The sequence below is a fragment of the Ctenopharyngodon idella genome, chromosome 7 (assembly GCF_019924925.1).
Source record: "Ctenopharyngodon idella isolate HZGC_01 chromosome 7, HZGC01, whole genome shotgun sequence".
NCBI lineage: Eukaryota > Metazoa > Chordata > Actinopteri > Cypriniformes > Xenocyprididae > Ctenopharyngodon > Ctenopharyngodon idella.
This window is the reverse complement of record NC_067226.1, coordinates 48,597,241-48,615,813: the sequence shown is the minus strand read 5'-3', so window position 1 is coordinate 48,615,813 and position 18,573 is coordinate 48,597,241. Positions and strand designations below refer to the sequence as shown.

At 40.6% G+C, this 18,573-nt stretch overlaps 2 protein-coding genes across 2 annotated transcripts; both read right to left on the bottom strand.

The window, feature by feature from the left end:
• Window positions 1–3,630: 3,630 nt before the first annotated feature.
• Window positions 3,631–10,156, bottom strand: LOC127515767 (leucine rich adaptor protein 1-like). The gene is made up of 2 exons (XM_051899821.1): window positions 9,722–10,156; window positions 3,631–6,436 (listed from the first exon to the last, which is right to left on the bottom strand). The coding sequence occupies exons 1-2, from the start codon at window positions 9,902–9,904 to the stop codon at window positions 6,077–6,079; spliced, it is 543 nt and encodes a 180-aa protein (XP_051755781.1). The 5' UTR covers window positions 9,905–10,156; the 3' UTR covers window positions 3,631–6,076.
• A 464-nt stretch (window positions 10,157–10,620) lies between these two features.
• tyrp1a (tyrosinase-related protein 1a) lies at window positions 10,621–15,943 on the bottom strand. The gene is made up of 7 exons (XM_051899813.1): window positions 15,335–15,943; window positions 14,636–14,958; window positions 13,649–13,853; window positions 11,679–11,846; window positions 11,426–11,605; window positions 11,191–11,337; window positions 10,621–11,055 (listed from the first exon to the last, which is right to left on the bottom strand). The coding sequence occupies exons 1-7, from the start codon at window positions 15,696–15,698 to the stop codon at window positions 10,865–10,867; spliced, it is 1,578 nt and encodes a 525-aa protein (XP_051755773.1). The 5' UTR covers window positions 15,699–15,943; the 3' UTR covers window positions 10,621–10,864.
• Between the last annotated feature and the right edge of the window lie 2,630 nt (window positions 15,944–18,573).

Genomic DNA, 18,573 nt, shown 5'->3' with positions numbered 1-18,573 from the left:
ACTTTTTTTTTTTTTTTTTTTGATAATTATTGATCTAGAAAGTCCAGAGAATTGTACTGCACTGATTTGGTTATGATTGGGTGGAAAAACTAGTACTAGTTAGCAAAACTTTTTTTTTTTTTTTTTTGAACATTTAATTTACGATTTGATTGACAGCAGTGGTTCTTGAGGCAAAGTTGTTCAGCATGAGGAAATCTATCAAATGATATGAATATTGTATTTTTCCGTATCAATCTCATCAAAGTGGATTTGCTTTGGCAGCAGAAAACAGCGTCTTTTCGACGTGAACAACACGAACCAAACTCTTCCAGTCTCAGATACAACTACAGTGATTGAGGGCGGGGCAAAGAGACGCTGTTCAGCCAATGAACACCATAGGATGGCATTATGCAAATTAGTTACAAACCTACGTAGTTTCAGCAGGAAGTGAGACTGAATTACTGACAACTTGTTTCTGTTCAGAATCGATTATTTCTTTTAGGAGACAAAAACTCCATTTATCTGCACTTTGATCTTTGCAGAGCTTTTACATTCACTACATTCATTGTGTGGATGTGTGAAACACCACGTGATTACAGAGATGTAAAACTTGTTAGTGCCATCTAGTGGCCGATTTCTTTCAAAATTCTTAAACCTCTAGGGCCATGAGTCGAACATACCTACCGAGTTTCCTTCCAATTGGCCTTCGTTAACCTTGTCTAATAGGTGCTCAAACTTCATTGGCTGATGGTGGCCATGTTTTTTGAGATACACCAATGTCCTCACAGACAATAATGACTCCTTGGACCAAGACACTGCATGCCAATTTTCAAGTCAATCGGACAAACAGTAGCGTAGTTATAGCTCTTTTCAGGTATTTTCATGTTATAGCGCCACCAAGTGGCCAGTCGCCACATCCTTTTTCACGTGACCACAGAATGAGCTCTTACATATGTGTGCTGAGTTTGAAAATATCTCATTCCATTCACGAGTTATAGCCATTTTAGTAAAAGTGGCTCCACCAACTTCAGAAGTTTTGGCGGCCCTTAGAGACCGTGAATTGAAATTTCAACTTTTTTTGTTTGATAATTATTGACAGACGCCAGAGAATCTCGCTGCACTTGTATGGTTCAGATTGGGTCAAAAAGCTAGGACTAGTTTGCAAAAGTAGGTTTTTCAAAAAATCCCAGAAATACCCGAAAAAGCTAGAACGACGACATAAGACACTTGAGTCTACGCCTAACGGTTTAGGAATTATAAGCGATTACATACTTTTCACTGCTGTAGCGCCCCCATCAGGCCGATCGGGGCGAGCCTTGGTGACGTTGTAGACGGTGTGAGTACTACCAGCCCTCAAAGTTTCAAGTCTCTATGACTTACGGTTTGGTCTGCCCGATCACTTTTAGGGGAGAATTCTGATCCTTGGAAAATAGAGTACAATAGAGTACAAGTATAAGTACAATAGAGTTTCAGCGCTACACACTTGAACACTTAATAATAAAGTGCTGTTTGAATCTCACTATAATAATTTTCAAATTATTCCGCTCTCTTTTAAATCAATCCCTGTAGAATGACAAGAGAAATAAGTTTTTCTTTAGTGAGAAAACACAAGATAAAAAAGCCCAAACTCTTCCGAACTCTGTAATCTGTAACAAAACTTCAAACACCGAGAGCATAAACCCTTCCAGCAGAATGAAATGGTGTGTATCTGCAGACAGACAGACGACTGAATCTGACGCTGTTTATTTTGTTGGCTATAAATATCCAGTCGTTCCTTGTGTGTCACAGCTGGAATGAACTGCAGGCCGTGTCTGTCCAGTTTTAATCACGTGTAATTACAGTGAAACTGAAGAGCAGCAGCTACAGAAACATCTGTACACGTCTCTAATAACTCTTCATTCATTTAGCAGAACTTGTGATAACATGCTCATTTTCCACATGATAATGATGAACAAACTGTTATGAATTCAGTTATATTGTGACTTCTCAGGAATGATGGAAACCTGACAGAGCGGTTCAGAGAATATTCCCTGATATCTGATATTTGTTGTTTGTTGAAGGCCTGAGGTTGGACAGGCTTTGTGTGAAACGAACGTGTCTCTGCACGCTCAGACTCGACTCGATCCGTTCACTCATTCATACCGTATGAATGCAGCTCTTTATGAGGCGTTGCCTACAGGAGAATGACGAGCCCAGCTCTCCAGTCGGGCCTTGACCTCCTGCTCTAGTTAGGCGAATGTAAGCAGAGGAACTGGTTTAGTGTCCTGTCTGCACAAGAACAGCGTCGTCTGAAGAAACTCAACCAACCCGTTTCCAGCTGCATCCGATCCTCGAGCATTAAACCCGTCTGACATCATCAGAGTCTGACACTGATGTCACTGCAGTTCTTCAGGATGTTCGGCATGTTTCAACATGAAGTGTGTTGTAAGAGAGTCAGGCTGCGCAACTGATTTCTCATTCAGTTAATGAAGATTACAGAGTTTCATACACAAGCCTTTATATTGTGTAAATGAATTATCATAGTCTACAGTGTCTGATGAAAGACGTACAATAAGCACATGCGTCTTTATGTCTACTGGCGTGGGCAAGTGTTCAAGCAGACTATGAATCTGTAGCATTCAGTGAAATCGACTCTTTGTCCAGTGAATCAATGAGAGACTGTGAAGAGCTGTGTGTGTGTGTGTGTGTGTGTGTGTGTGTGTGTGTGTGTGTGTGTCAGACAGATGAAATGCAGCAGCTGCTTCCAATCACTTCACATCCGTCAGTGAAACACAAGAAACATTTTCTCCATGATAAAGTTGATAAACCTGTTCATTTTTAAGGTCTGCAATATTTCACTTTTCTCCATTAGTTTTAGTCGGGATTACTTAAATATGCCAAATTATTTTTTTTAAAGTTATTTTTTTGGACATCTCTGCTGTGAATCTTGATGCTTTTTACATGCATTCAAGGTCAAAAACACTTTAATCGTCTCATAATATCCACTGCAGCATCAGCTCTTTTCTGTCAGTGTCTGAAACGCTTCGATCAAAGATTCAGTCTCTCTAAACCCCGCCCCTCTGAGAGCTGCTCTGCTCTGATTGGTCAGAAACCAAACGCTCATTATCATATCTGATTCTCAGCTCGATTCACAGTGATACGAACAGTAACGATGGCGTCAGTTTTACCGTATCAATCTCATCAGAGTGGATTTGCTTTGGCAGCAGAAAACATTTATCTGCACTTTGATCTTTTACATTCACAAACAGCTTTATTACACACTGTATAAAAAGGGAGTATCTGAAAAAGGAAGAATTTAGGGGCACTTTAAAAGATGTTTCTGACATGCAGCACAGCTCATTAACATCAGTTTCAAAGCAGCAGACCAATCAGAAGCCGGGGGCGGGGCCAACAACACAAGCACGTTTAATGTCGGAATTACACTGAAAAAAAATTCGGTGTAAAGTTTTCACTCAGAAATTGCTGGTAAAATTTACAAACAATTACAAATAAACGGCAAGTAACACAGAATTAAAAGTGAAATTTTGAAGTAGAAAAACTGAAATAGTACTTTCTTGTAAAATTGATTGATTATTGATTTTATTGCAGGTGCAACTTAAAGTTGGCTGGCAACTTTATAAAAAATAAATAAAAACACTGGCGGGGAAAGAGTTAAAGGATCTTGTGGTTTTATTTCATATTAAAACATTTCATTAAAATAATTATTTTTTTATTTGCTTAAAGAGACAAAAGTCAATGCATTATGACATTTCCTGAAAAACAAAGTTGAAAATTAACAAAATAAATTAAAACCAATTAATCAAAACAAGCACAAAAAAGTAAATAGCAGCACAAACAACGACTGTCACAAACGGAAACAACAGCTGTGACATTACAGTATCAAATAAACGTACTAAATTCATCTGAAAATGTCAGATTCAAGTAAGATCAATCTCATTATTGCAGTGAAGAGTCAGTCGTTAAAGAGCGAAGCAGCTCACAAATCGCACTTTAACGCAAAACATCACGAACGACTGTAAACATGTTCATTCACACATTCGCGCAGCAGAGAGAGGCTCAAACGCGTCAGTTTACAGCGTTAGCATTAGCATGTGAGCTCCAGCGTTTAATAAACATGTGCTCCCTCATTCCCTCACAAAACGTCTCACAATATTTGAGTCTTACCTGACTCAACACCATCATTCAAACTGAGGCTACAGGGTGCTTTTAAACTGATTTCAGCTTCATGACATTTCAATGATCGATCTGAAAACAAAACCCGCCCAAACACGTTCTGGGGTTCTCCAGTAAAAACAACCTGTGGCAACAGTGTAAAAGATGCCTGATTCAGCGGGAAAACCACCGACTGGGATAGAAAACTTTATGAAAGGTGATTTTTTTCCCCTCATTCTGTCAGTATACTGTATTAATATTTAAATAGACAGTTATATTTGAGTTTTTCTTAACTTTAATATGTTTTGTATTTTGTAAATGAAGTATTGAGGTGATTTAAGGGGCATTAGGTGATTGTAATTTGATCAAATAATGAGACGTTAATTAATTGTAGTGTTAATTAATTCATGTTGCTGTTTCAGAAGTAAAAGCAGGTAAAATCATCATGTTTCAAGTCAGTGATTGTGTGTCGACAGTATTCATTCGCTCCTGTCTGCTGTTATTAACTGTAAAACACGACAACATCAGTAAATATTACAGTTCAATAGTTCTTCACCCTTACTGAGCAACTGTTGTCATAAATAACGTGTATTACATCTTAAAGTCCACATGAAATGACTGTTAGCGCACTAGTCTTATGATCAAATCATGGTGAATCCAAAAGTTAATCCACAGGGAAAATATGTGTTTGTCTTGGTAAAGTTGAGTCTAGTGAGGGTTGCCAGGTTTTCACAACAAAACCCGCCCGTTTGCTACTCAAAACTAGCCCAAACACATTTCAGGGGGGGTCCCCCAGTAAAAATCGCGTTCCGGGGGTTAAAATCCACGTTTTGGGAATGGTTCCTCTGATAAAATTCGCATTCCAGGGGCTAAATATCATGGGGTCGCTTCAACCCGCGGACGTGAAAAACAACCCGCGGCAACGGTGTAAAAGTAGCCCAATTTTGCGGGAAAAGTCTAACTGAACCTGCGCTGGAATGGCGTTCCTTTTCAACTTTTCAGCAGGCTCCTCCCCCTAGTGGGCAGGGTCATGTTTCACATTTAACAATTTACTGCACTGTTTTATAATCAATTCTTTTTCTACTCTTGACAAAACACGTGTCGTTGGAAAGGTCTGAGACCCGAGGTTCCATATTTAGCCGCTGTTTAGTGATAGAAATGATATTGTGACAGAAATATGTTAATTTGTGACAGATGAACACAACAAATGGTGGCTATTTTTGGTAAAGCGACTAAATAAAATCTCAAAGGAACCTCAATTTTTGCGATATCATCTTTAAATTTGGACACATCCTGGTTAGACATATTTGAGTTTCTAGCAATTTCAGAGTCCAAATCATTTTGTTAAATATATTTTTTGTATAAAATAAAAGGTTTAGTACAGTACATTTGCTTTTTTACAGTTTCATTTTTTAAAGTGCTTCCACTTCTGCAATAATTTGCCGAGTGTCTCTTTAAAAAGAGACCAACCTTAGATCTGTATTCCTACTAATTAAGTTCGGATAGTTCCGAAGGGAGGTTTTTGATTTTAACTGTTGGTCACTCCTGAACAATGTGGAGTCACACTCTTTCAAACCAAACTGTGTTTGAACAGAAGTGGATTCTGCATTCAAACCGGATTGAGAACTGAATGTGTGTGAACGCAGCTGTGTCCGATTCACGCCTGCGATACAGTTCTGGAAACAAACATTTAAGACAAATGGTTCAAAAGATTCTCTTAGTTTGCGATCTGGTTCAAGGATCGGTGTTTTAAAAGGTTTAAACTTTCATTGAGGCAGTTTCTCTTGAGTCAGTGTTTCTGCAACTCAAACAAACATCGATGACTTACAGAACAAGAATGAGTCGCAAATGGTTAACAATAAGAATTTCCTAAATCAATTCGTAGGACTGCACACACAACATTCGGATCAAGAGCAGACGTCTTTGATCCAAGCACAAGTTAACGTTATCCAAAGCAGTAGTACTCATCGGTCTCCACGCGAGGTCGATGAGGAGCTTTCTTGAACGTCTCCTCCTCCGTGACAGGTTTATTGCTGAAGCTGTCCATCAGGTCGGAATCCTCGGGATCGTCCTCCCCGAGCGTGTCCAGGTAACTGCCCACCGAAATCCCGTCCAATCCGTCGCTGCAGCTGCCGTGCTGGGACGCGTCCTGGCTGTCTGATAGGCTGTACAAGCTGCCCGTCAAGCTGCCCTCCCGGCTGGCCACGCCCCCTCGCTCCTCCATCACCCAGCGAATGGACTCGATTCCCTCGTTGATTGACAGCAGCTGATGCATCAGCTTAACGTCAATAGAGCGGAGATGAGCCTGCGTTCAAGAAACACGTCAGTACAGTGATCGATAAACTCAGCTTATGATTTGTTATATTTTTAATGTGTAAAGCTACAGCTGGTAAAGTACTAGTGAACACACATTAATGGAAACACAATCCCTCCTCAGACTAATGAACACAGACGCCTCAGAGATTCATTCCTCAGTAATAATCATGATATTGTCATGACAAGCGTAAAAAAAACAGTGTAAACTATTAAACCCTTGAGAGTCAAAAGAGTCAAAGTCACACTACACACTGAGTCAACTGTCGTGTGAAGACTGATTAAGTTTGTTTGCCATTAGTCGTGACACAATAAATACAGGCAAATCATTCCAGAAAAGCAAATAAAACTGGTTTGTGCAGCACCAGATACAAATAAGCTCATTTGCATGAGATTTGTGTCAAACACGAACATGAGCGACTGAAGCCGTGGCTGGAAACACGAACCCTGCGCGACTGATCAATCATGAATGATTTACTGCTCGGGGGCAGACAGACCATAATACTGCCACTGTTCTCCACAGCAACAGCTGTCTGTATCCACACACACACACACACACACACACCACGGACTGTATTAAATACAGATGAACAGTGCTGTAGAGGAACAGTTCAGTGATTCATGAACCGTCACTTCAAACCTGTACAACTTTATTTCATCGTTCAGCTGCTCTGATCCAGATAATGACAGTAAATGAAGTGGAAAAACACAGAAGTGTGTGGTTTACACTGACACGAGTCAATACTGACACACTTTCAGTGTCGGATGTGAACGTGAACGCTGTGAGTCTGCTGTTGTCGTGCACGAGCGAGACGTACAGGTTCAAAAGTTCACACCCTTGAAAGGCAATTCTGAGTGAGTGTGTGTCCATTTATGGCCCTGTGTGTGTGTGTGTGTGTGTGTGTGTGTGTTAATGTGTGTTGACCTGAAAATGTCCCTCCAGTCCTTCATCACGGCGTCCAGCTCTTTAAATGCGTTCAGGCCTGCAGGGGTCACGACCTCACACACTAAATCACGAACACATCAAACCTGCCGCCCGTCTGTGCCGTTATTGTTAACTAAAACTACAACTATTTCAAATAGTTTTCGAACTATTTCAAACAATTAATTGCGATTAATCATTTACAAAATAAAAGTCAGTTTTTACGTAATATGTGTGTTCTGTGTATAATAATTATGTAAATACACACACACACGTATATATTTAAGAAAAATGTTATATTTATATATAAAATATTTATATGTAATATAAGATATATATATTTAAAATACATGCAGACATTTCTAAATTGTATATGTGTGTGTATTTACATAATTATTATACACAGAACACACACACATATTACGTAAACACTGACTTTTTATTTGCAAACAATTAATTGCGATTAATCGTTGTGCAGCCCTATCTGTTTCATTTTAATTTTAGTCAAAGTTTTAATAATTTTGTGTTTTTGTCATTTTTATTTATTTTATTTTTTTTAATGTTTATGCAGTTTTTATTCATTTTAAGTTTTAGTTATATCAATACATCAAGTATTACTAAATGAAACTACAAGTACATCTAAATGAAAATGAGAAATGCTGAATGCAAAATGGGAATTTAAAATATAATAAAAATGACAAAAGCACAAAATACCAAAAGTAAAAAAGCCAATTCAACATATTTATAAAGTATTACAGTATTTATGAAAGGCACAGTATGTAAGTTTTCGCCACTAGAGGTCACTTATTCAGAATAATAACAAAGGCATATCTTGATGATGCGTGAATAAGTGTGGAATCATGGGAGGTGTCCTCTTTACTTACACAGTAGATGGAAAACAATCTGACGGGAGCTAATGTATTAAAGTTATTGTTACTGTGGTATGAAGCAGGGCGGGGCCGAGAGCCGCGGGAGAGGAGCGACACACCGAATCTGACGGAGGAGCTCCTGAAGGATATAAGGAACGACGGCAGTGAAGGGGCGAGAGAGGATCAGGCCCGGGACATTTTACCTGGATGTGTTAATTATGCTTATATGCCGCTTCTTTCGTTATGTTGTTTATGTCTATTACGATTAAAGTTACATTTAATGTTTACATCCTCCTTCCCTGATCCTGAACTTTGTTACAGTTACGTTTGAGCACTTAAATTCAGATTTTATCTCATTTCTATGAAACTGCCGCAAGTGCTGAATTACTACAGGTCACTTTATCTGATGAATTAAAACTGTGGGGAAACGAAGCGCTGTTTTGCTTCATCAAAATCACATTTGAAAAAGTTATCTTAACGTCGCTCAGTTTCTGCTATGAGACACTTGTTGCACACTGCAGTAAAACTGGATTATTTTTATTATTATTAATTACACTGGTTAAAATTACGAATTTCTCAAAACATACGGCATAATTTACTACTAGTGCTGATAGTGAACTCTCAGACAACAAGTGTGCAAAACATGAACCTTCTTCGAGGAACAGGTTCCTTCTTTGCCAGTAAAAGTTCATACTAGTACCTTGAGGGTACATATTACTACTCTAAGATACTAAAGTGCACTTTTTAGGGGTTGATCAGATACTTTTAAGGGCACATTTTTCCAGATGTGAATGACTGCTCACATTATGTGTTTCTGCTACTTTCTGATCACCTACAGCACCAGAAAAACCCTTCAGAAAACGTACAAATGCCATTTAATCTGTTTTGTGGAGAACTGACTGGTTTTGTTGAGTCTAGTGAATCACTCGTCAGACAGGCGAGCAGCAGGCGGGCGGATCAGACCATCTGTTCGAGCTGTTAATCACACTGAACTGACCCGCTAACCCTTCACAAACCAGTCCTCATTCCCTGTGTCCCTCATCAACACATCAGACACTGAAAAGCGTCCGAAACGTGCTGGACGAGGCGTGAGAAACAGCGCAGCCCACGTGACCGAGATCGGATCTTCAGTCGAGTGTGAATGACCGACACGAGTCAATGTGCCAAACTATAATTATTACACATTAAACCAAAACCTAAAATTAAATAAATACAACCCAATTTTCGTCGTGTTCAGTTAACTTCTGGAGAAGTTCCGTTAAACGCGTTCATATGAGTATAAATCCATATGTCTGTGAGGTGAATCATTCAGAAAAAGTAGAAATTTGATTCTCTGAAGAACATTTCATTATACATACAGTCAGATGTACATTATACTTACAAACCGTTATAAATGCATTATAAATGGCTGCTGATGACGACATGTAGTTTAAACAGCACAAAACAGCGACTCTAAAGATCCGACTCTTTCCGTTGAGCGACTCACCATCTGCTGCCGGAGGAATCGGATCTTGTTGTTGAGTGTGTTCAGATCATCCGTGCGCGCGTGTGATTCTGAGCATCTGATCGCAGCTTCTCCTGTGAACGAGCGAATCAGACTCTCCGGAACTTTACGGCCCAGTTTGTTCTCCACGTCTCTGAAGTCCGGCAGCTCCTCCATCTTCATCATCAATAATTCAGAGCCGCAGGTGATCGATCCTACCGGAGCATGACTTCAAACACACGAAAACTAGCTCTCAGACCCTCTAGATGTCAGAAACGCGATTATTCCGGCAATGAGCTCCGCTGTGCAGGATGAGTTTCCGTGTGCAGACGCTCCTCAATCGGATCTGATCTGAATCGACTGACTGACTGACTGACTGACTGACGGTGCGCGCGCACACACAACAGGTGACACCCGCCCTGTTGCTCGTCATCAACCGACGCATGCGCAACACGCTCTTCACTCATTACTTAGACACGTTTCTCAACATACAATAACATAAAATGGTTGCAAACTACTTTATAGCTTCTTTTATGTAAGTAAACGCTGAAATGTGAGCTCAGGGTAGTTGTATTTTCACAGGAATATTGCAGTACAGACTAATATAATCACCTGAAACACCAGCGCCATCTAGCGGTGAAATGAGGAAAGATCAAACCACTGAATTAATATAAACTGCTTATAATTGCTTTATCTTTTTTTATTATGATGATGCAGATTAAGCTGAAATATTCTAAGTGACAACCTTTAAATAAAGTACTGTTTTGCAGATGTTTTTGTCAGTTATGTTTTGCAAAAGTCACTCGGTTGAATGTGAATGCTGTGAACATTTTCACCTGGTGAACAGCAGTGAAACAGCAGCGCCATCTGGCGGTGACATGAGGAAACACCATACAGACTCGTTACATTTGAAACAGTTTGTTAGTGGTTTATTTAATTTTTTTTTTAATATGAGACTTAAATTATTCACTATTAAATAAAGTCCAAAGATATTTTGCAAATAGCTTTAATGGAAGCTGTCCTCATTATTTCAGTGATATCAGGGGATGTTTCTGTGTGGTATTAAAAAAAACACCTTTAATTACTGTTACAGTCATAGTAAAGGATTGTACCTGTCAAAAGGGTTTGAGATCATGTTATAAGTGTTTATACTACAGACTGTGTTTTGTCATGGTTGTCGTAGCGCTGATACTGGTCTCCGAGCAATGGCCGACGACCCTCCGTCCTGTAGGAGCGCGACCGGACGACACACGTGGTGGTGGCGAAAATAACGGCCACGACGATGAGGGCGGCGACCACGGCGACGGTGATGATCTGGGTCAGTGTGAGAGGACGAGCTGGAAATATGAGACACATGAACACATGCAGGCTGTTCAGTAACACTCAAACGTTCACAAAGTCCTTTATTTACTATTCAGGTTACCAGACTCAGAGAATATAATTATAATAATAATAATAATAATGAAGCTGACCTGGCCACTCGACCTCATAGGAGTATCCCAGGTTTTCAGAGGCCGTGACGAACATCTCTGCATTGGTCACCGGTGGCCAGAAGGGCACCATGTTAAACTCTCTGTTGTGGCCGATGGGGGTGTTTTCCACCGGATAGATGGAAGCTTCTGGACACACACACACACACACACACACACATTAACATCCAGCCAAAGCCTTCATGATCACGACTGACAGTGATGGAGGCGGGTTCACCTGGGCTGTGTCTGCGCAGCCATTCATCAAAGATGGCGTCAGTGAAGGTGTGCAGCAGCACGAATATGGGGTCGTTGGGGGAGAGATGTGTCTGTCCGCCCGTCCCGTTCAGAAACAGATGAGCCAGGTTATGCAGACTGCGTACCGCGGGGTCGTAGTTGCCCTGAGGGGCGCTGTAACCTGACAAAACAACACCACACCTGAACACACGACACACACAAACACTGACGCTGAAGCTGAAGCCGCGACTCACCCTCGACGCTGTTCCTGAAGCTCTCAGATGAGGTGGAGTAGAAGGGCGGCGTGTCGAACGCGTTGATCTCCAGACATGCCGCCACGTCCTGCGCCTCCGGCAGCCGCTGCACCATTGGACGCGCAACATTACCGGCAGGGTTCCTGCGGATGGGACTGCTCTCCGAACCTCACCCGACAATAACAACCATATTAATAACAATAATGATAATAATGATGATCATATTAATAACAATAATAATAATAATAAAAATAATAATATTGATAATATTAATGATAATAATGATCATATCAATTTAATGATCAATTTAATATCAAATTAAAAATAATAGAAATAAAAATAACTATGTAATATTAATAAACAAGTAAAATAAACAATAATGGCAACAACAATAGTAATAATAATTATAATATTAATAATAATGATTATATCAATATTACTTAGTATAAAATAATAGCAATAAAAATAATAATGATAATAATATGAATAATGATAATAAGCATAATAATAATAGCAATAATGGCAATAATAATAATAATAATAATAATGGCAATAATACTACTACTACTACTAATAATAACAAATTAATAAATAAATCAGTGTCCTAATCAGTGTCCTTAAAAATACTAATGTATCCTTAAAATTCACTCAATATAGTGAGGTTTATGAATAAAATCAATATATGAAATGAATGTTGCTGGTCGTATTGTGCAGAATTTGTAATCTTTCTTGCATTTTTGTTCTAATGTTCTTTTCAAGGCAAGACACCACATGAATATAGTAACATTTTAGCTAATACAGACTTCAGTCACAGTACATTAACACAATAGTTTTGTGTTACAAGTGAAATGTTGTTTTAATATGCAATTACATTATCTGATTAAATATGTACTAATTTGAATATATTTCCAGAAAATAAATCTGAACATTGGATAAAGCCAGGTTCAAAATTCATGTTTGATTTTGTTGACATATTAGAGTTAAAGGTTTTTATAGAGGGGATTTTGGATTTCTCTTTTTATCACTCCATAAATCAGAAAATACTGTCAACAGACGGAAAAATACATTTTCACCATGTTTTTAGGAGTAAAGTGTTATATAAATCAGGCTGAATGATATATCAACAAACCCCTCAGTAAAATCCTTCAGAATATAGACAAGAATAAAACTGTAAGTTTTGGTGTATGTAAGTTCAGCTGAAGTGGAGATAAAAACTCATTTTAAGAAAACGGCCTTTAAAGAAATGTACTGTAATTGAAATCTACAGACGCAAATAGAAAAAGCGCAAGAAAACAAACACTTAAATATGTGTTTTGGATGTTTTCTTTCCTCTAGTCTGAAAGAACACATGTTATAGAAGCAAAATAGAGCTAAAAAAAAAAAAAAAAAAACTGAGCAGTGCATGAAAAACACTGTGTTTTCTCGCCTTAAGGGTGTTTATTTTGCTAGAAAACAGAGAAAAATACTGATTAATAACAGGTTTAAATGTTTCAATTATTGTTATTATCATTAATCTTCCATGGTCTGCTATGTGAAGGTCTCATTGTGTGGGGAATGTCAAGAAATAGTAAAATAAACAAAAATTTAAAATAAAAATGAAAATATACCCTAAAGAATCCTACAGTAAAAGCTTTAAAGACCTGTTCACACCATGGGCCATAACTACTGAGATATAGATATCGTTCTAAAAATCATTCTAAATACAAATGAATAGCAGAGTCCACACCAACTACAACAATATTTTTAGAATGACTTTCAGAGCAAATTTTTTTCCAACTGATGAACGATAAAAAACAGCAGCCAATCAGAATCCATCCTACTTTAAGAGCTTGAGCATTTAAAGCGACAGACGACAAAACTGCAGGTTATAATAAACAGAGCGATATCGTGTGCTGGTGTGGACGCTAATATAGTTATCGTTCTTGGTGTGAACGGGCCTTAAAGAGACAGCACTGGTGGTTGGATCTCACTGTTGCAGATGGTCCCCAGTGTGTCGTACTCCTCTACGCTCTCACACACGACCCTCCAGCGCGAGAAGATGGAGTTGGAGCTGATGGCGTTGGTGTCGAAGGTGCTGCGCGCGCCCATCAGATCATCCGTGCAGACGTCACACACGCTGCCGCCGATGGCGAAGTTCCAGTACGGCAGCGCGAAGCTCGGATCTCCCAACATGTCCTGAGAGAAACCCGTCAGATCACAATCATTATCCCCAGATTTACATCCTGATGGCTTCATGCCATCTCGTTCAGACACTTCATTTGTATATTTGATAAAGTCAAGTGTGGCCAACTCCTAGTCCTCAAAAATAGAGAGAATTTGACATTTGAACAACCTTCACTTACACTTAATAACTATCCTGTGGTAACACACTGCTAACTCTTCAGCTCTGAGACAGACGAGTCTTTGTGTGAGATGTTAAACAGGCCTCATCACATGCTTAATCACATTTTCTGTGTATAAAGGGTGAATCTGTGTGTTTGTTTCCATTACTCTGGTTATAATCACATATAACGGTTCAGCTGTGAAGCCCATGAATCATCCTGCACAAATGTGATCATTACACAGATCATTAGATCAATGTCATCCTTTATCTGACAATAAACACTTAAATCATATTTGCAACCGATCCAAGGGGAATTCCAACATAAACGGGATTTCAATTAAAAGAATGTAAAGAAATACTTTTTATAAAGTTCCCTAGATCAGGACTTTTTCAGTATTTTAGATGCCATGGATCCCCAAATATCATCCCCATCCTAAAATTTTAAAAGCATCTCTCTTTTATAAACATCCATATATATATAAAATTAGTTTCTATTAAGTTACATTATTCTACTTTTTTTTTCTACTGACTATAGTAATGTACTATTAAATATTATTTATTTATTTAATTTTAATCCATATTTACGCATATTAGCTTGATCAAAATTTGATACAGTTTGCAGTTTGATACAGACCTGCATGTCTCGCTCCAGCTGCAGTAAATGGTACCGGTGCCACGTGACGAATCCGGGCCCCTCGTGACTGAAGTCCACCCCGCCGAAACTGTCCTGCCCGGGCCCGAGGAACGTCTTACTGACCGAGTAGTAGTGAGACCACACGAACAGGTTATAGATGCTGATGTTCTCGAACTGCACCGTGCTGTTGTCCGGCCCGAAGATCTCGGGGTACCGGCGGGTCGCGATCACGAGGTCCGGGTGGGGAGCGCGCTTGGCCTGGTCCAATGCGTTCACGAAGGCGCGCTTCTCCTCCGCGCTGAGCTGCACCACATTCCTCCGCACTGGAGAATAATAATAATAATAATAATAATAATTCAAAAGGTATATTAATATTTTAAGTATAATTTATACTTATTTATAATTGATTTTAAAATTAAATGTATATTATATATATATATATATATATATATATATATATATATATATATAATTGGCAGTTCCCTGCTGAAAAGACCATCAGTCCCAACTCAACATCATCAAAGGCTGGTTAATGCTGGTTTTAGTCACGGTGTTCACCAGAACATCTGATTAAGTTGGTCAGCAAACTACCATAGTGGATCTGGTTGGCCAAGACAGGCCATCTGGCTAAGCCAGTAAAGGTGTTTCCAGCAGGGCTTTTGAACATTTCTACTATGATAGAAAAAGAGTTTTTCTGACCCACGGGCACGCGCCGCTCGCACGCGTCTCCGGTGAGTCCGTGTCTGCAGCGGCCGCAGTCGAAGCCACTGAAGTTCCCGTTACAGCGACATGCGCGCGTGAAGAAGCGCAGCGGCCAGCGCTCGCGATCGTCGCGCCCGTCGTAGGGGTACTGAGGCCCGTGTGCACGCGCATCCGCACTCACGTCCACGCACTGCCCGCGCCCGGAGCTCGCGCCGCACGGGTCATTCTCCAGAGCGAACGGGGACGGGCAGCACTGCGCGCTCCTGAGGCCCTCCGGCGTTACGCACACGCGCGGGAACTGAGCGCTAACGAGCACCAGCGCGTGCATGAGCAGGAGCATACCTCCACACAATGGCCACATCTTGGCCAAAATAGGACAATCTCAAAAGCAATCAATAAATATCCAAATAGTCTCCAAGAAACCTCCGAGAAAGATAGCCAGGTACTCTCAAAAATAATTAATAAATCAAAAAGTGTCAAACGTAATCAACAATATCCAAATTATGTTCAAAACTGCAGCAAAAGTTCCCACATCATCTCCAAAAACATTCAGTCAAGTCTCGAAATATGACAGGTTAAGGTTTTGATGAATGTGCGTTAGCTGCTTCTCGGTCAAGTGTTTTGTGGAATTAATGCTGGAGGAGTTTAAATACTGGCTGAGCGCGCGCGCGTGACTCCGGCATCTCTGATCCCCGCGTGACCGCGTCACATTCCACGAACCCTCAACACACTGCTCTTCACTAAGACACAAAACAAACTTTACCTGCCTTTAGTTCAGCCAGTATCATAATTTGATCTTCATCTGAGAATGTTCTTAACACAGATGTACTTTTCTCTTTATTTTAGATTAACCTATGACATCATCACTCCTGAACAACCATTAAATCCACCTGTCCTCAGGCTATAGCCTATAAACTTCATTCATATCAGAGAACGAAAGAGGTTCTTTTAGTTCGTACGGTTTTAGAGATATAGCCTATAAGCCAACACTTTCAGATATTTATGAAAACATACACAAATCAGAGTCAGTCTTCATCTTTAATGTGTTGCCATATCTGAGGGGCTATGGCTGGCAAGTATTCAAAATAATGTATTTTCTGATTTTTTTTTCTATATTGGCTATACCAAACAGGATGGTTGTGGTTTGCTATTGGTAGGTCTCATGTGAGTGACAGGTTGCCCCGCCCTCATCATCAGAGAAGAGATGTCGCTGCAAGAGGGAGGGGAAGTTATTCTGATTCAAGATTAAGAGAAACATGAATTTAAAACTATAATGATGTGCACCGATACATCATTTGGAATAAACACTGCAATTTTCCATTAAAAAAACAACAAAATTTGTCCATTTTGATTTCATGGTGTCCAATTCATTATGAATCAAGAATCACACTGAAGGCCAAATTAAAATGCACAGATGGTCACTGGTGAAAAGTGAGGTATAGATGGAGTTGATGTTTTTCTGTCTGATCTAGAAAAACTGTGCCTGTTGTAATTGGTTTGTCTTACAATTATTGTATTAGTTCACATTGTCTATGTTTAAGTGAAATATACTGACACATTTTATACTGTTTATGCACATTATATATCTATGTGTAACAGTTCTGTGTGACTGTAATAAAGCACAAGGCACAAGGAGATTCAAAGAAATAGTATTTATTAAACTTAAAAATCACTCAGGAAATCCACTCTAAAACAACAACATAAAGAAGACCAAACACTGAACAAAGGAAACTAAGGGCTTATAAACAGAGGGAGTAATCAAGGGAAAAACAGAACAGGTGTAAATGACTAATCAAAATCCATAGTAACTAATGTTGACCGGGAAAACAGAACAAAGAGAACAGGAAACAATGAGAAAAAAAAAAAAAAAAACGAGACCTAAACGTGACATAGCTCCTCCCTCTGGAAAGGCACGTCCTTGCACATTAATAACAGTCAGTGCAATTAATAAGAAAATGTAGGACTCAGGTGGATATGATGGTGGGAGAAACCAGAGCGGTGAAGATGGTGGGAAAACAGGGAGGAGCAAGAGGAGCCAGGCAGGGACCAATAGCGCAGCCAGGGTGATGGTCCATGGCGGAGTCAAGGGAGGGAGGAGCCATGGTGAAGACTTGGCTGTCAACTCCAGGGGGACGACTGACAGAGACAAGGCCAATGGAAGGAGCCCTGGGTGCAGACGAAGAGCCAGTGAGACCGGCGACACCAGCAGTCATGGAGGCCGAGGTGATAGGCAACGCAACGACAGGCATCCGAGGTGGAGCCAGGGTGCCAGAGTACTAAAGTGGAGCTGGTGGGACTGAGGAGCAAGGTGGAGCCGGAGGGAAGGCAGAGCCCAACAGAGTTGAAGGGGTGGAGGGACGAAGCGTAGCTGAAGGCAAGTAAGTCCATGGCTCAGGCAGGGTGATGTCTGACCAAGGATGAGCTGAAGGGACGAGGGAGCCTAGTGGAGCTAGGGGAGGGAGGTGCCAAGGTGGAGCCAACAGATTGACGGGCTGAGGTGGAGTGACAGGATTGACAGCAGGAGGCGGACTAACCAGAGCTGGAAACCGGAAGACCAGAAGCAATTCCACACCGTAGAGTGGCGTCTGAGGAGAAGCTGAGGGGCTGAAGGGAACCAGCGGAGGTGGAGCAGAGGAACTGGCTGATTCTGCAAAAGGAGGCAGGAGAGTGAGGATGGATGGGAACTCTGGAGACACAGGAGACTTTAAGCTGGACAGAACCAGAGGGGGCACCGGAGACTTTAAGCTGGGTGGAACCAGAAGGGGCACAGGAGACTTTATGCTGGACTGAACCAGAGGGGGCACAGGAGACTTTGAACTGGGCAGAACCAGAGGGGGCACAGGAGACTTTGAGCTGGGCGGAACCAGAGGGGGCACAGGAGACTTTAAGCTGGACAGAACCGGAGGGGGCACAGGAGACTTTGAGCTGGGCGGAACCAGAAGGGGCACAGGAGACTTTAAGCTGGACAGAACCGGAGGGGGCACAGGAGACTTTAAGCTGGGTGGAACCAGAAGGGGCACAGGAGACTTTGAGCTGGACAGAACCAGAGGGGGCAAATAAAATGTTCTTAGAAAAATGTTTTTGAAGCTGCTGCTTCAGATCATTCACCATCTGTGAGGATTCAGTGGACCAATCATAGATCAGATGCAGTGCACTATTATAATACACATCATTACAGAGACTCGCGCAGGCCGTCGGTTCTTATACTTTCATTCAGCTGTGGTTAGTGGCGTTTC